General features: G+C 37.1%; 1 protein-coding gene across 1 annotated transcript in view; it reads left to right on the top strand.

Annotated features, from left to right (window-relative positions):
* The window catches only part of LOC137628966 (uncharacterized), an 81,145-nt gene extending 66,024 nt beyond the window's left edge, over positions 1-15,121 (top strand). Inside the window, exon 4 of the mRNA XM_068360221.1 lies at positions 14,715-15,121. Within this exon, the coding sequence (XP_068216322.1) occupies positions 14,715-14,905 (191 nt within the window). The 3' untranslated portion in view covers positions 14,906-15,121. The remainder of the gene's footprint in view (positions 1-14,714) is intronic.
* The last annotated feature ends 2,379 nt before the right edge of the window (positions 15,122-17,500 follow it).

Genomic DNA, 17,500 nt, shown 5'->3' with positions numbered 1-17,500 from the left:
TTTTCGCTCCGATTCTCCTTGACTGCCTCCTTATTCTCGCAGAAGACGTCCTGTCAGAGTCCCAGTGCGGCTTTCGACCTCCCCGCGGGACCATAGACATGATCTTCTATGCGCGACAACTACAAAAGAAGAGCCTCGAACAACAACAGCCCATAATGTTCATCTTCTGGGATTTGAAAAAGGCCTTCGACAACGTACCTCGACCTGCCATGTGGGCTGTCCTCAAAAGATATGGCTGCCACCCCCGATTTTGTCAAGCTGGTGCGTGCCCTCCATGACGGAATGGTTGGGAGAGTCTGCCACCAGAACTCTCTTTCAGTCCCATTCCCCATCAACGGCGGCCTGAAGCAGGGCTGTGTTCTGGCCCAACGTGTCTCTCGCTATACACCGCAGCAATGCTCAACGAGATTCCCCCAGACACACCCTCAGTCGACCTACGTTTCCGCATGGATGGAGGCGCTTTCAACCTCGCCAGACTCCGCGCCAGAAGCAAGACAACCTTGTGTGCAGTGCGAGAACTGCAGTATGCTGACGACAATGCCACCCCAGGTCAGACGGCAGAGGACCTGCAGTCGTTAGCTGATGCATACAATTCTGCCTACGAACGTTTTGGGATGCAAGGCAACACAGATAAAACCAAGACCCTCGTCCAACATCCACTAGGACTGATGCTCCCAAACTTCAATACCACAGTGAATGACCAACCGTTAGAACAGGTGGACCAGTTCTCCTACCTAGGGAGCATCCTAACATCAGCTCCCACAAGCAAAAAGGACGTGGAGAACAGGATCAGGGCAGCCCACTCCGCCTTTGGCCGACTCAACTGCCGCGTATTTAACAACCACGCACTGACAATGACCACCAAAATAATGGTGTTCAGGGCAGTAGTCCTCTCCACACTCCTGTATGCATGTGAAACATGGACGCTATCTAGAAATGATAACAAAAACCTAGAACGCTTCCAACAAATGAAACTGAGGTAGATCTTGAAAATCCCCTGGGATAGCCACACCACCAATATTGAAGTCTTAGAACGGGCCTCGCTGACCAGCGTGGAGGCCACCATCACCCACCACCGCCTCCACTGGATAGGACACGTGCATAGGATGGATCCATCTAGGCTCCCAAAGAAAATATTCTACGGAGAACTGACCCAAGGCACCAGACCACGAGGAGCCCCGAAAATGCGCTATAAAGATCAACTAAAGCGCACCCTGGCTCTAACTGACATCGATCCTTCCTCATGGGAAGAAACAGCCAGGGACAGGAAAACCTGGAGGAGTACAGTACACCATAGCACCGTGGACTTCGAGGAGAGGAGGAGACAAAATGAGGAGGCTAGGAGGAGAACAAGGAGAGAGCGATTAGAACAGCCCCGCCCACCACCTACCCTCCCTTGTGAACACTGTCTGCGACTCTTCCACCACAGACTAGGACTTAACAGCCACATCAGACACAAGCACCCACCCCATAGATAGGAGGCTGATGGCTAACGACAGAACCCAATACTCGGACACGAGTGGGCGCTGACGACGACGATATATATATATATATATATATATATATATATATATATATATATATATATATATATATATATATATATATTACTTTTTTATATTTTATAGCAGTAGATTTTCCTTAGTTTTTTTTTTATAACACCAGTGACATATCACTTTCCCACGAGTGGTATGTTATGGTTGTTACAAGTTTCATGGACTAGGGTTTGATTTCCATTCGGTCAAAAGCTAATATCTTAGAGTCGTTTCACCTTGGGCTCTGATCCCGAGGTCGTATATGGCTTATCTGAATATATATATATATATATATATATATATATATATATATATATATATATATATATATATATATATATATATATATATATATATATGTATATATATATATATATATATATATATATATATATATATATATATATATATATATATATATATATATATATATATATATATATATATATATATATATATACATACATACATATATATATATATATATATATATATATATATATATATATATATATATATATATATATATATATATATATATATATATATATATATATATATATATATATATATATATATATATATATATATATATATATATATATATATATATATATATATATATATATATATATATATGTACATATATAATCATATATATATATATATATATATATATATATATATATATATATATATATATATATATATATATATATATATATATATATATATATATATATATATATATATATATTGTTAGGTTAAGTGGCTTTGTTAGAACAAGTGTATTCCGCTTGTTTCTTAGTATTGCTTGTTTGATAATCACCATTAACCTGTTGTTCTTTTTCTTGAGGGTCAAGTGAGTTGACATGTGTCGGAAGATGTCCGATAGGAGTCAGTCAGTCAGTCAGTCAGAGGCAGTCAGGTATGCTTACCTGTGGACCAGTACGTGGCAGCGTCGGGTACTTGATACCTGGCTTTTTTATTTGAAGCCGTCGGAGTCTGACGGAGTATGACCTTCGAGTTGGAGATCGGCACCCTTTGGCCTGTATTGGCGTGTTTTCGTCGTCGAGAGGACGACGTGTCAAGTGTGATCTCATTGGGCAGCAGCTTTAGCCGGAATTAGTGCGTTTTCGTCGTATGGAGGACGAAGTCATGTGGAGTGTGGGTCCACTGGGCATCATTAGTGTATTTTCGTCAGCTGGGGAACAACACTGTGTGGAGGGTTAACCTCATGGGCAGCGTGGAGCTGTGTTGATGACCTTATGTATAGGTTTGTCTGTTGTTGCTGTGTCGTAAGCTGTAATCTCCTTAGGTGGAGTGGGACCTTTTGAAGGTTGACCTAATGATGCCTTGTTTTGCTTAATTGTCGGAATTGTTTAGAAGTCACACTATTAAATTATGTAATATTTTACTGCTTTCTTACGATGCTTATTATTTTCATATTTTGAATTATTTAACTGTCTTTATATTTAATTTTGATGCTGACTAATTTTGAGCATATTAATTATTTGGAGTAATGCTGCTGGTTCATTTTGAATGTCTTCTGTTTTTTGTATGATTATTTTTTTCTTTGAATAACGTTGTATATAAGGATGCAAATAATCGGTAAATTAACTTTGTAATAATGTTAATTGTTTGACTGACTTGCTGACTCATTTGTATAAGTGTAAATATGTAATTACAATAAACTAGTTTAAGGTTACTTTATTTTGCTTGTTTAGTTCCTCCCTCTGTTGCTGGGCTCTATCTCTGCCAGTTTTTCCAGTCCCGAATGCCTTGCAACTTTAAGAACCTGATGAACCATTAAGTCGGTTCGTAACAATGGCGACGGTGACAGGATTCGGCACTGTTTGACTGGCAGGTTCGTGGCAGCATCGGAGGAGGGTAAGAGAGGTGCTGTTTAAAAAAAAAAAAAAAATTGTGGTTTTTTTTTTTTCTTGAGGTAGGGAGGTGTTAGGTTAAGTGGCTTTGTTAGAACAAGTGTATTTCGCTTGTTTCTTAGTATTGCTTGTTTGATAATCACCATTAACCTGTTGTTCTTTTTCTTGAGGGTCAAGTGAGTTGACATGTGTCGGAAGATGTCCGATAGGAGTCAGTCAGTCAGTCAGTCAGAGGCAGTCAGGTATGCTTACCTGTGGACCAGTACGTGGCAGCGTCGGGTACTTGATACCTGGCTTTTTTATTTGAAGCCGTCGGAGTCTGACGGAGTATGACCTTCGAGTTGGAGATCGGCACCCTTTGGCCTGTATTGGCGTGTTTTCGTCGTCGAGAGGACGACGTGTCAAGTGTGATCTCATTGGGCAGCAGCTTTAGCCGGAATTAGTGCGTTTTCGTCGTATGGAGGACGACGTCATGTGGAGTGTGGGTCCACTGGGCATCATTAGTGTATTTTCGTCAGCTGGGGAACGACACTGTGTGGAGGGTTAACCTCATGGGCAGCGTGGAGCTGTGTTGATGACCTTATGTATAGGTTTGTCTGTTGTTGCTGTGTCGTAAGCTGTAATCTCCTTAGGTGGAGTGGGACCTTTTGAAGGTTGACCTAATGATGCCTTGTTTTGCTTAATTGTCGGAATTGTTTAGAAGTCACACTATTAAATTATGTAATATTTTACTGCTTTCTTACGATGCTTATTTTCATATTTTGAATTATTTAACTGTCTTTATATTTAATTTTGATGCTGACTAATTTTGAGCATATTAATTATTTGGAGTAATGCTGCTGGTTCATTTTGAATGCCTTCTGTTTTTTGTATGATTATTTTTTTCTTTGAATAACGTTGTATATAAGGATGCAAATAATCGGTAAATTAACTTTGTAATAATGTTAATTGTTTGACTGACTTGCTGACTCATTTGTATAAGTGTAAATATGTAATTACAATAAACTAGTTCAAGGTTACTTTATTTTGCTTGTTTAGTTCCTCCCTCTGTTGCTGGGCTCTATCTCTGCCAGTTTTTCCAGTCCCGAATGCCTTGCAACTTTAAGAACCTGATGAACCATTAAGTCGGTTCGTAACAATATATATATATATATATATATATATATATATATATATATATATATATATATATATATATATATATATATATATATATATATATATATATATACACATATACATACATACATATATATATATATATATATATATATATATATATATATATATATATATATATATATATATATATATATATATATATATATACATATATATATGTGTGTGTATATATATATACATATATATATATATATATATATATATATATATATATATATATATATATATATATATATATATATATATATATATATATATATATATATATATATATATATATATATATATATACATATATATATGTGTGTATATATATATATATATATATATATATATATATGTATATATATATATATATATATATATATATATATATATATATATATATATATATATATATATATATATATATATATATATATACATATATATATATATATATATATATATATATATATATATATATATATATATATATATATATATATATATATATATATATATATATACATACATATATATATATATATATATATATATATATATATATATATATATATATATATATATATATATATATATATATATATATATATATATATATATATATATATATTATATATATATATATATATGGGCTCATGCTATGTCATCCTGATGGAAGGTTCCTTTAAGCAGCTTTCTAAGGGATATTTGGCTACAGTGATAATCCCAGAGAATTGACCATACATCGTCAGAATTCTAACTCCTGCATCTAGATCGCAGTCGAGGCTGATGTCACTGAAACCTTGCAAGTCATGGACATCCACCAGAAGGAAAGGATGTCCGAAATGTCCACAGACACGGAGAAGGATCTTCTTTGAGATAATCCTGAGGAAGAGCCTACTCTACCACCCGGAGAAGATGAGGACTACGACTCGACAGAAGCGGAGGAGCCCTTTCTGCCTGTGCCGGCGGTAGAACCGACACCATCTACGTCTTCGGCTCCTACCCTCCCATTAGACCCGATGGGTCATGTAGTTTTGGCCTACGTTACCACTCTAATGGAAAGTGTACGTAAGGCGAACGTAGATTTGAAAGAAAAGATGACGAGAGAGTTCCGCGAAGCGACTCGGATCGTCAACATCCGAGGGTCTTACAAGCGACCCAAAGTGAAGGACCTGCCACCCTGCTCCGAAACCAATCCCTGGAGGTATGCGGAGTTTATGCCAATCACTAACGGCAAACTCTACATCTCGCAGAAGTTGGTAGCTGTCCACCTGGACGAGATTGAGTTTTGTCCTAACTTTGCGGCTTATCCGGAGTGCTTTATCCGGCTGAAGAATGAAGCAGCATCGAGAGAAGAGACGTAACCAAAGGAGGTTATGGTATTCGACCATGACAAGTCACAGGCTCTCTTGACGAGTAGCCTGAAGAAGGCAGAATACACTAACTTGCGAGTTCCTGCAGTGAGCAAGAAACACCCTACCTTTCTTGCTCCTTCTTCGAGAGCCTTCCCCTTCATGTCGAAGGCTTTTCTGAGTTTCCTCAAGGTTGCTGATGCAGGCAAACCATGCAATACACTAGAGGAGTGTAGGCTTTTGTCACTGGCCTTGCCCACAGATGAGAAGGAATGGAAGGAGGTCCAACTAACCTTCTCAGTAGGGAAACTTGATGCAGATATCGTGGGACAGCAGTTCAGCGAGAACCTACCGAAGCTATTGGACTTTCTCTTGCGAAGGGAGCAAGAGACAAAGGAGAGGCTAGCCACCTCTCTTTCCCTCCAGAACTGCATAGAGATGTCTGCAGCGATATCAGCATCCCAGATATGTACATGGTCCTGGCCAAGATGCACATGGCCACCCTCGTCAAGGACCTGTATGCCTTCGTGAAGGCCAGGAGGGCCTGTAGGGAGTTCGTGTTTGCCAGTGCAACAGTGAAACACGAACCCAGGAAGCTGTTTACTTCCTGTATCTGGGGTAAGGACTCTTCCCAAAGGAAGTGGTCCAAGAGGTAGTAGAGAAAGCCGAATAGGAACCTTCTCTAAACGTGGGGCATCTCCTCAAAGAGAAAGTTTTCCCCGGATGCTTGTCCCCAACACAATAGGAAGATAAAGAAGCCTTGTCTACATTCTCGGCCTGCTCAGCAACATCCCACGGTAACCATGACCGCGATGCCCCAGGTGGTCTCCCAACCACAGACCACCTTCCAGATGGTGCCTCAACAGCTGGTAGCCCAGTCACCAGCCTTCAACCCAGGGTTTGAGAGGCACACCACTACCTTTCACCCAAAAGGAAGAGGATCTCGACGGGGCTTCTCAAGAAACCCCTCATGAGGAAGGGGAGGACGCGGTCAGGGTGGCAAGCCCTCAGGACCATCTAAGCAATGAGATGTTCCAGGTAGGAGGGAGACTCCAACACTTCCCGGATCGTTGGACCTTCAATCCCTGGGCCCAGAGCCTAATAAAAAATGGACTAGGATTAAAATGGAACAGATCTCCACCTTCATTTCCTCCGTTCTTCTAACACTTCACCTCCTTACTGGAAGAATATACCTTAGAACTCTTGAGCAAGAAGGTTATAAGGAAAGCAAAGTCCATCAAATTCAAGGGAAGGCTGTTCTGTGTTCCCACGAAGGACTCGGACAAACTCAGGGTCATTCTAGACTTGTCGCCACTCAACAAATTCATCGAGAACAAGTTCAGGATGTTAACCCTTCAACACATCAGGACCCTGTTACCGCAAGGGGCGTACACAGTCTCAATAGACCTGGCAGATGCTTACTGGCACCTTCCAGTCCACCACCCCCTCTCCTCCTACCTTGGATTCAAGCTACAGAAGACAAAGTATGTCTTCAGAGCCATGCCCTTCAGACTAAACATAGCCCCAAGGATCTTCACGAAACTTGCGGACACAGTCGTACAACAACTACGCCTAGAAGGCGTTCAGGTGGCAGCATACCTGGACGACTGGCTGGTGTGGGCAGCGTCCAAGACTGCTTGTCTGCAAGCATCCAAGAAAGTGATCCAGTGATCCAGATTAACTACAAAAAGTCTCGCCTCTCTCCAGCTCAGGAGTTTCAATGGCTTGGAATCCATTGGAACTTAAGGTCACACCACCTCTCCATTCCACCAAAGAAGAGGAGAGAGATCGCTGGTTCTGTCAAGAGACTACTGAAATCCGACAGGATCTCAAGATGCCAACAGGAAAGAGTACTGGGCTCTCTCCAGTTTGCAGCAGTAACAGACCCAGTGCTAGGAGCACAGCTAAGAGGTGCGTCAGGAGTCTGGAGAAGATACGCATCAAACGCTCGAAGAGATCTACAAAGACCGGTACCGACCTTACAATGATCACTTCTCAAGCCGTGGTCGAAGGTCAAGAGCCTAACAAGCACCGTTCCCTTACATCTACCTCCCCCATTGGTGACCATCCACACGGATACCTCGACGGAAGGATGGGGAGGTCACTCCTATCAAAGGAAAGCCCCAGGGACCTGGTCATCCCTGTTCAACACCTTTCACATCAGTATTCTGGAGGCCATAGTGATCTTCTTGACGCTGAAGAAACTATCTCCTCACAGATCAGCCCACATCAGGCTGGTCTTAGACAGTGAAGTGATAGTGAGATGTCTGAACCGACAAGGCCCGAGATCACCCCACATCAACCATGTGATGTTAGCCATCTTTCGTTTAGCGAAAAAGAAGAGATGGCACTTATCGGCAGTTCACCTACAAGGGCTCCGCAATGTGATGGCAGACACTCTATCCAGTCAGAAGCTGATAGAGTCAGAATGGTCCCTGGACGCAGACTCATTCTCCTTCATCTTGGAAAAAGTCCCAGAACTGCAGATCGACCTCTTCGCGACAAGCGACAACTAGAAACTACCTCGATACGTAGCCCCATACGAGGACCCTCTGGCAGAGGCGACGGATGCCATGTCCCTTGTTTGGAACAGATGGACCCGGATCTACCTGTTCCCTCCAACGAATCTCCTGCTAAAGGTCCTTAACAAGCTGAGATCCTTCAAGGGAACTGCAGCAGTAGTGGCCCCCAAGTGGCCCAAGAGCAATTGGCTCCCTCTGGTGATGGAACTGAAGCTGAGACTGGTCCCTCTACCAAACCCAGCTCTATCCCAATTGGTTCAGAAGTTGACCCAAAACCTTCATTTCATGATTTTCTCGCCTTAGCAGTCAAGAAAACACTGGGATCTCGAAAGACAGTATAGACTTCCTAGAAGAATACAAGTCAAAGTCAACCAGAAGACAATACGAATCATCCTGTAAGAAGTGGGTTGCTTTTGTTAAAGCAGAAAAGTTGAAAGAAATCTCTATAGATTTCTACCTGTCCTTCTTCATCCACCTTCACGAACAAGGCTTGGCTACCACCATGATAACTACGTGTAAGTCAGCTTTGACTAGACCTCTTTTATACGCCCTACAGGTGGACCTGGCGAACGAAATCTTCAACAAGATTCTAAAGGCATGCACTAGACTTAAACCAGCAGCCCCTCCGAAGCCCATTTCATGGTCTCTGGACAAAGTCTGAACAATAAAGATTACCCTCTAAAGGATCTAACACAAAAAGTGATATTCCTGTTTGCTATAGCCTCAGTGACTAGAGATTGTGAAATAGTAGCCCTATCAAGAGACGAGGGCCATATTCAGTTCACAGGAGTAGGAGAACTGAATCTCTTTCCTGATCCTACATTTCTCGCCAAATGCGAGCTACCCACCAAAAGGTGGGGTCCCTGGATAATCTGCCCTCTGAAGGTAGATGCCTCTCTATATACAGTAGATTGTCTAAAGATCTATCTTCAAAGAACTTCAGACTTCAGGGGAGGCAGCTCTTCAAAGGTGAAACCTCAGGATCAAACTTATCCCTAAAACAACTGAGGGTGAAGCTCACCTACTTCATTTGCAGAGCGGATCCTGATAGTACACCCGCAGGTCATGATCCGAGAAAGATTGCTTCCTCACTGAACTTTTTTTCAGTATATGGACTTTGAGCGACTTCGCTCATACACTGGTTGGAAATCCTCCAGAGTCTTCTATAAACATTTTGTGAAGCAAGAGTATGCCTTAAAACATTTTGTGGTGGCAGCAGGTAGTGCTGTGAAACCTGTTGTCTAGTGCTGCGATGAACAGTGAAATGTTTGGGACTGTTTCAATTCGGGTGGAAAGGTGTTGACATCTTGCAGTGCAATATTCTTTCTATTAACCCTGGATAGGTACGCTCCTCGGACACCCCTTTAAGGGTATACTCGGACGCGAACGACCCCGACGTCAAAAAAAATTCTTGAAAAATCAGTTTTTGCAGTAACCTCCTTTTTTCTTTTGCCAAAAAAAAACTTCAATGAATACTTAAAACAACTGTAAAGATAAATACTACTTATCTGCAGAAAAACTATTTATTATAAATATTTTAAAAAATTAAGTAGAAAAAAAGACCTGACATAAAAATCCATACAAAAAAAGGTATTACATATATACACAAATCCTTTTAGGAATTGATTCTTGAATGCTTAGGACACATCTTGATGTATTTTGGATGAAGTCAGACCCATGGAGGTGAAGATCTGAAATGAGAAAAAAAGGGTAACTTTTTTTGGCCAAAAAAATTGGTCCAAATTTCATGAATTTTTTTGGGTACCCAAATGAAATAGGAAGTGGCTAATTTTTTTAGGGAATAAACATATGTTATCCTAAAATAGAAATATGTAAAAAAATCTTCATTATTTTGTAAATTACATTCATATCAGGGGCCATATCTAAAGGTAATTTTTGAGTACTTAAAAATTTCGTAAAAAAATACATATATTTAATATATAATATGATATTTATGCAGATAAAAATATACCAAAATATCACAAATTCTATAGGGAACAAGAATATATATAGATAGGGCAGCTTACGCTTCGGATATGTCCACAAAATGGCCGCCAACCACACTGACTCAGACTCCCTAATCTGCCACTTGAAATGTAGGAAGGGTATGTCAATTTCAAGGTGTTATTTACTAATCTAATTATTATTGGATGTGCATAAAAATTGTATGGTGGGTTGCTGGATAATTGTCGATTATTTTACGACTATAAAATTAAAATTCTGACCCAAAAAAATTTTTTTGAAGGGAAATAAAATCGAAAAAAAAAATGTAAAACAATATAATATTTTAGCTAAAAAAATTTGATGATATTCAATCAAAAAAAAGTAAACAAAATTTTCCGACAAATAAACATCTAGAGGAATCATTACTCTGTGATAGTTCCTTAGTACGTAGTAATTTTGAAAGAATTGGGAAAAAACGAAAAAATGGCAATCACCGGAAAATCGAACACATACCTATATATACGCCATATCTGGCTAAAAAAAAAGATAGGCATGGGTAGCCAGATCATATAGAAACACTTTCCAACACTATAAAAATATAAGTTTTGCGACACTACTTGCCAATTCCTTACGGTAACATGACTAAGCAAAAAAATGCAAAACAAATAAAAAGGGGCACTCGCGGAAAAATGGCTAACATTCTAATATACGGCATTTCAGAAAAAAAAAATTTCAGCCACGTGCTAGGCAAACCATCAAGGCACATTTTCCGACAAATAAACATCTAAATGAATAATTACTCTGTGATAGTTCCTTAGTACGTAGTAATTTTGAAAGAAATGGGAAAAAACGAAAAAATGGCAATCACAGGAAAATCGAACACATACCTATATATACGCCATATCTGGCTAAAAAAAGAAGATAGGCATGGGTAGCCAGATCATCTAGAAACACTTTCCAACACTATAAAATTATAAGTTTTGCGACACTACTTGCCAATTCCTTACGGTAACATGACTAAGCAAAAAAAATGCAAAACAAATAAAAAGGGGCACTCGTGGAAAAATGGCCATTCTAATATACGGCATTTCAGAAAAAAAAATTTCAGCCACGTGCTAGGCAAACCATCAAGGCACATTTTCCGACAAATAAACATATAAATGAAATATTACTCTGTGATAGTTCCTTAGTACGTAGTAATTTTGAAAGACATGGGAAAAAACGAAAAAATGGCAATCACAGGAAAATCGAACACATACTTATATATACGCCATATCTGGCTAAAAAAAGATAGGCATGGGTAGCCAGATCATCTAGAAACACTTTCCAACACTATAAAAATATAAGTTTTGCGACACTACTTGCCAATTCCTTACGGTAACATGACTAAGCAAAAAAATGCAAAACAAATAAAAAGGGGCACTCGCGGAAAAATGCCCAACATTCTAATATACGGCATCTCAGATAAAAAAAAAGACATGCACGTGTTAGCCCAACCATCAAGGCACACTTTCTAACATATAAACATGAAAAAAAAAATCAATAATATACGGCAATTCCTTACTACGTAGTAAATTTTTACAAATATTGAAAAAAAAACAGAAATTGGCCACCGCAGTTAAATACCCAATATACCAATAACTACGTCGTATCTGACAAAAACAAAATCACGCATGGGTAGCCAGATCATCTAGACACACTTTCCAACACTAAAAAAGCAAAAGTTTCACGACACTATTTCGCAATATCTTACGGAAAAATGACTTGGCAAAAAAATGAAAAAAAATTAAAAAGGGACACTCGCGGTAAAATGCCCGACATTCTAATATACGGCATCTCAGATAAAAAAAAAGACATGCACGTGTTAGCCCAACCATCAAGGCACACTTTGTAACACATAAACATGAAAAAAAAAATGAATAATATACGGCAATTCCTTACTACGTAGTAATTTTTACAAATATTGAAAAAAAACAGAAATTGGTAACCGCAGTTAAATACCCAATATACCAATAACTACGTCGTATCTGACAAAAACAAAGTCATGCATGGGTAGCCAGATCATCTAGACACACTTTCCAACACTAAACAAGCAAAAGTTTTACGACTCTATTTGGCAATATCTTACGGAAAAATGACTTGGCAAAAAAATGAAAAAAATGAAAAAGGGGCACTCGCGGTAAAATGGTCCTCGTGGTGATGAACGACATTTTAACTAAAAAAAAAATCATGCACATGGTAGCCAAACAATCCACCAAGACTTTCCACAACTGATAACCTATACAAGTTGCACCATTCTACGACAATTTCATAATACGTAATAACTTTGATAATTATGCAAACTACCTTAGAAGGGTAAACTCGGTCGCGAACGACCCCGACGCGTCTCAGAAATCGGGGAAGGAGTACAGCTACAGCAATGCACATCTGGACACTACTAGAGCGTGTAGGGGAGACACCTCCTGCAGGTCGATCACCCACAAATTCAGTCACGGGGGTGAGTCACGTGAGAAAAACCTGTTTTTTTTTGACGCTCGGGGTCGCAAACGACCCATCGTACCTATCCAAGGTTAAGTGTTACCCTGGTGACACTAAGGCTGTTCTTTAGGTGCAGAATTATACCAATGACACCAGTGCCATGTGTACACTTGTACGCAGTGTTGATAATTATCCAACATTAACAGTGAAATTATCTTAATAATTTTCCAACTGATTTACAGTGGCTTATATTTTTTCTTCCCTTTTAGTTAGAAAATATATTTATCTTTCATATGTTGGATGTATAATTCTACTGGTACATTTTAATACACCATTTATTACATTTAATTTGTCTATTCAATAAATGTAATTGTGTATTTGCGTTTTATTCGCCACAAATGTAGGCAAATAAAATTAGACGGAGCTTTTTACTTATTTTCCTAAGTAAAGTTCAGGCTTGAGGGTACTTATATATATGAACAAAAGATCTGAATGATATCTATATTTGTTCCTATATGAATACAAACCTTGTTTCTTCTACTGTCGAGTACGACATTTCCCTGCAGGGGGCAGGAAGCCCTAACATTGTTCCATGCTTAGTGGTGATGACGTATAACGGTATCGTCATATATTTTTGTGGTCTGGATGACCATATACAAGCTGACCCAAAGTTGAGGCCCTTATACAAACCCACAGATACAGTACTTTCAAGTAATTCTCTGGTTTACTTCCATCAGGACGACATGGCTTGAGCCCAAAAAACGGATTTTGAAACAAAGCGAAATATCTATTTTTGGGTGAGATGGCCATGTTGTCCTGATGGACCCACCCTAATTTTCTAAAAAAAAAAAAAAAAAAGGATTATGTAACAATCCCCAACCGAAACTACTCTATCTGTAGCACCATGCTTAAATTGTTACAGGGAATGGGTAGCCATATTGGAACCCGTAGTAGTACAGGAAGTGGATCCACTGGGTAACCTTGATGATGGCTCCCCTTCAGTTTCACCACTCTTCCCCCTCAGAGCGAAAACTCTATTCAGGGTGAAGATTGCCATGTGTCGTATCAAGAAATACGTCCCCTGATGTTATGCGATATCCTTAAGAAAAATTTTAAGGATACTCGCGCCAAGAGTTAGAATTCTAGAGACGTATGGTCAATTATCTGGGAGTATCACTATAGCCAAATATCCCTTAGAAAGCTGCCTAAAGGCACCTTCCATCAGGACGACATGGCCATCTCATCCAAAAATAGATTTTTCGCTTTGCTTCAAAATCCGTTTTATATATATATATATATATATATATATATACATATATATATATATATATATATATATATATATATATATATATATATATATATATATATATATATATATATATATATATATATATATATTACCTATATCTATCTATCTATCTATCTATCTATCTATATATATATATATATATATATATATATATATATATATATATATATATATATATATATATATATACATACATATTTATAAATATATTTATATAAATATACATACATATATATATATATATATATATATATATATATATATATATATATATATATATATATATATATATATATATATATATATATATATATATATATATATATATATATAATAGATGCTATAACTACTTTGTTTTTATTATTTAAAAGATAACATGCTCTTAATGACTACTTATCACAATGTATTTTCATCATAAATAGAGATCAGTCTACCTGAAGATATATAATTCATTAGCAATATCAATCTATGTTGTAATTGATTAATATTCATGGCATTATAATTTTGTGTCATAGGTGTGTGCACAATTTGCGACACAGGAGACTCCAGCAGTTGGGGTATAATACCCGGCCAAGTGGGATGTTCGACATTTAATATGTGCAGCGCCAACGGAGTAACATCCCAAAGCTGCCCGGCAACTCTGGTCTTGAGTTCAGCTGGTGCGTGTGATTATACCTATAATGTAGACACAGTCTGTATGTGCTAAGAGAAAAATGTAAGGCACGTAGACTCTGCAAAGTAATAGCACTTGAAACATGTAATTGCTGAATTCAACACTCTGGATATAGAAAACAGTCTTCGTTATATGCCGAGAAAAACTATGCATGTTTAAGTTCATTGATTGGCAATGACAAACAGATTCTACGTACCTGAATGTTCTCCTAGCTCTTTTCATTCATAACTTGCAACAGTTCCTTATAGATACCGGTAATGTAAAAATGTTTTGTAAAACCTCTGATATATTTTGTCACATTTATGGCATGTATCACATGTCTGTCATATTCAAATGCAAATATATGAAAAAAAATAGATAAGGTTGCATTTGAGTATATTTGTAACTTTTATCAGCCAATTAAGTTTCACAATAACGAAGGAAGTGTGGAAATTCAAGCATTCAGTATCTTTATAACAAGTTTCTTGAAGGTTTCCTTGTCGAGATCTGAATTTGATTTGTTGATGTGTTGTTATTGTAAAGTTAGATCAGATGGAATTATAAAATATGATTTGGAATATAATACTATGGATCAACTGCTTTAGTGTATTAACAGCTATGTATAACTATAAGGATAATCAATCGTTGCGGAAATTTTCCGATAATGAATAATTTAGCACTTTTGAATGTATTAGGAAAAGTTAAATTCTAAAATTGTGTAGAACGTTAGCTCACTCTTTGACTTGGAAAGCATTTGAAAATTATCAATTGTAAAACTTTTTGGTATCCTATATGGGATTGTTATTTTCAAGAATATTCACCATGCATTTCCCATAGAGAAAACATGTCATGTTTACACACCACTGATTCTTCATATTTATGTGTTCTATGACTGAGATAAAACGACAAATTTGTTTTAGTTTTTTTTTTTTCTATTTCCAAAGTTAAGTCGATTAAAGCCAGCATTCTTAACATTATGCCCAGTACTTATATAGTAACATTGTGGATGGTCAGACGCTTTATTATTGATAGGGAAGCTGTAAGTATCAAAGATAAAATAATAACAAATGTTTCTGTGCAAACTTTTATGTTGGAACGGTGAAGATGTATTAATGGCTAAATATATAGCAAAATTGTGGAATTAGATCCAGAATGCATCTAATTTAGTGCATGTAGAATACATACAAAATTAGACCGTGGGCAATTATGTAAATCTTTGTTTACAGGTGATAATTGTTAAATATTCAGTGCATGTTAATAGAGCACATGTATTGTTTTGGCTGCTCTCTTTGAATCTATAGATTTAGATAAGCAATGTAGCAGCTATTATGATTTACAACGTTGTCTATAATGTCCAAGCGTTCAAATTTATTACTTGGTACTCATTTAGAAACATGCTTTCCGATACCCATGTTCCAGTAATATATCTTCTATGTCCTTATGTATAAAACTGTCCTCATAATGCAGTTAGGTATCATTATTAACTTAACTGAATATCTGTTAAGTCATTCACTGATCCGAAATTTATAATCAGGAAATGGAATCGATGCAAAGAAAATAGCATCAAATGTTGAAGAAACAGTCCAGTTTTCATGGCCAACCTACATGTCTTTCATATACCGTACTGTATATTATAAAAAATAATTAATGGATTATTCCCTTCACCTTGAGGAATATCAACGATTGAGTTGATGTAATCTCTACAGTGTCTATTGGCAACTACTTCTTGTAATAAAATAATTTAAGAAAATAGTACTAGAAAATGGTCCACCAACTCTCATCTGCATAGAGCGAACGCCTTGTGAATTGCAATGCGTAAAATTTAAAGAGGAGTGAATAGCAATAAAATAATGATCATATTCACCATCATCGCAATATTTTTAGTAATGATGATTTGCTATTTTTTAGGAATATATAAATCTAATATTTAAAACTCTCGATAATAAAAAAACACAAGGTATTGTCTTTTCTCTCTCATCTTCTGGAAAAATAAGCACTCACATAAGATATATGTTTCAAACACTATTTCCGAGCAAATCGTGAGATCAAACTACAATAAACCAGACCCTATTGATCACTATGCCTCAAAATATCATATATTGTGTTTTAATTGTGTTTTACCAATACCTTTTAAGAATTTTAGAATATCTAATCTTATCTATAATGCATCTTTAACTTCTCTGTGTAACTATTGTATACATGAAGATTCAAAACCTATTTGGTATACCTATTTCTGGGCATGTTTGTCTGCTAATATCCATAGCTATGCCAAACCCGACGAAAGATATGCCGTCCAGTTAATGTTAGGTTTTATATAACCAGAGATTTATTCGAAATGTGTAATCATCAAACAGACATCTGGATTGAAAGTATCTAATACAATAATATTTTTTATTTGCAACTCCAGTGTTTCTTATATATTCAAATATATTCTGCTCATTTCATTAATCAATTCCCACTGCAAAGATCGTTGATCTTGAATATATTTGAAGCCATATATGTTGTTGCATTTTCAAATAGTTACACATATACTGTGTCGAGATAAAGTTTCTTTTTAAAATACAAACTCCTTTATTATTAACCAGTGTGATTCTGATCAAAATAAATTATTATTATTATTATTATTATTATTATTATTATTATTATTAT

The sequence above is a fragment of the Palaemon carinicauda genome, chromosome 37 (genome assembly GCF_036898095.1).
Source record: "Palaemon carinicauda isolate YSFRI2023 chromosome 37, ASM3689809v2, whole genome shotgun sequence".
Classification (NCBI taxonomy): domain Eukaryota; kingdom Metazoa; phylum Arthropoda; class Malacostraca; order Decapoda; family Palaemonidae; genus Palaemon; species Palaemon carinicauda.
Note: the sequence above shows the minus strand (reverse complement) of the source record. Positions and strands in the feature narration are given on the sequence as shown.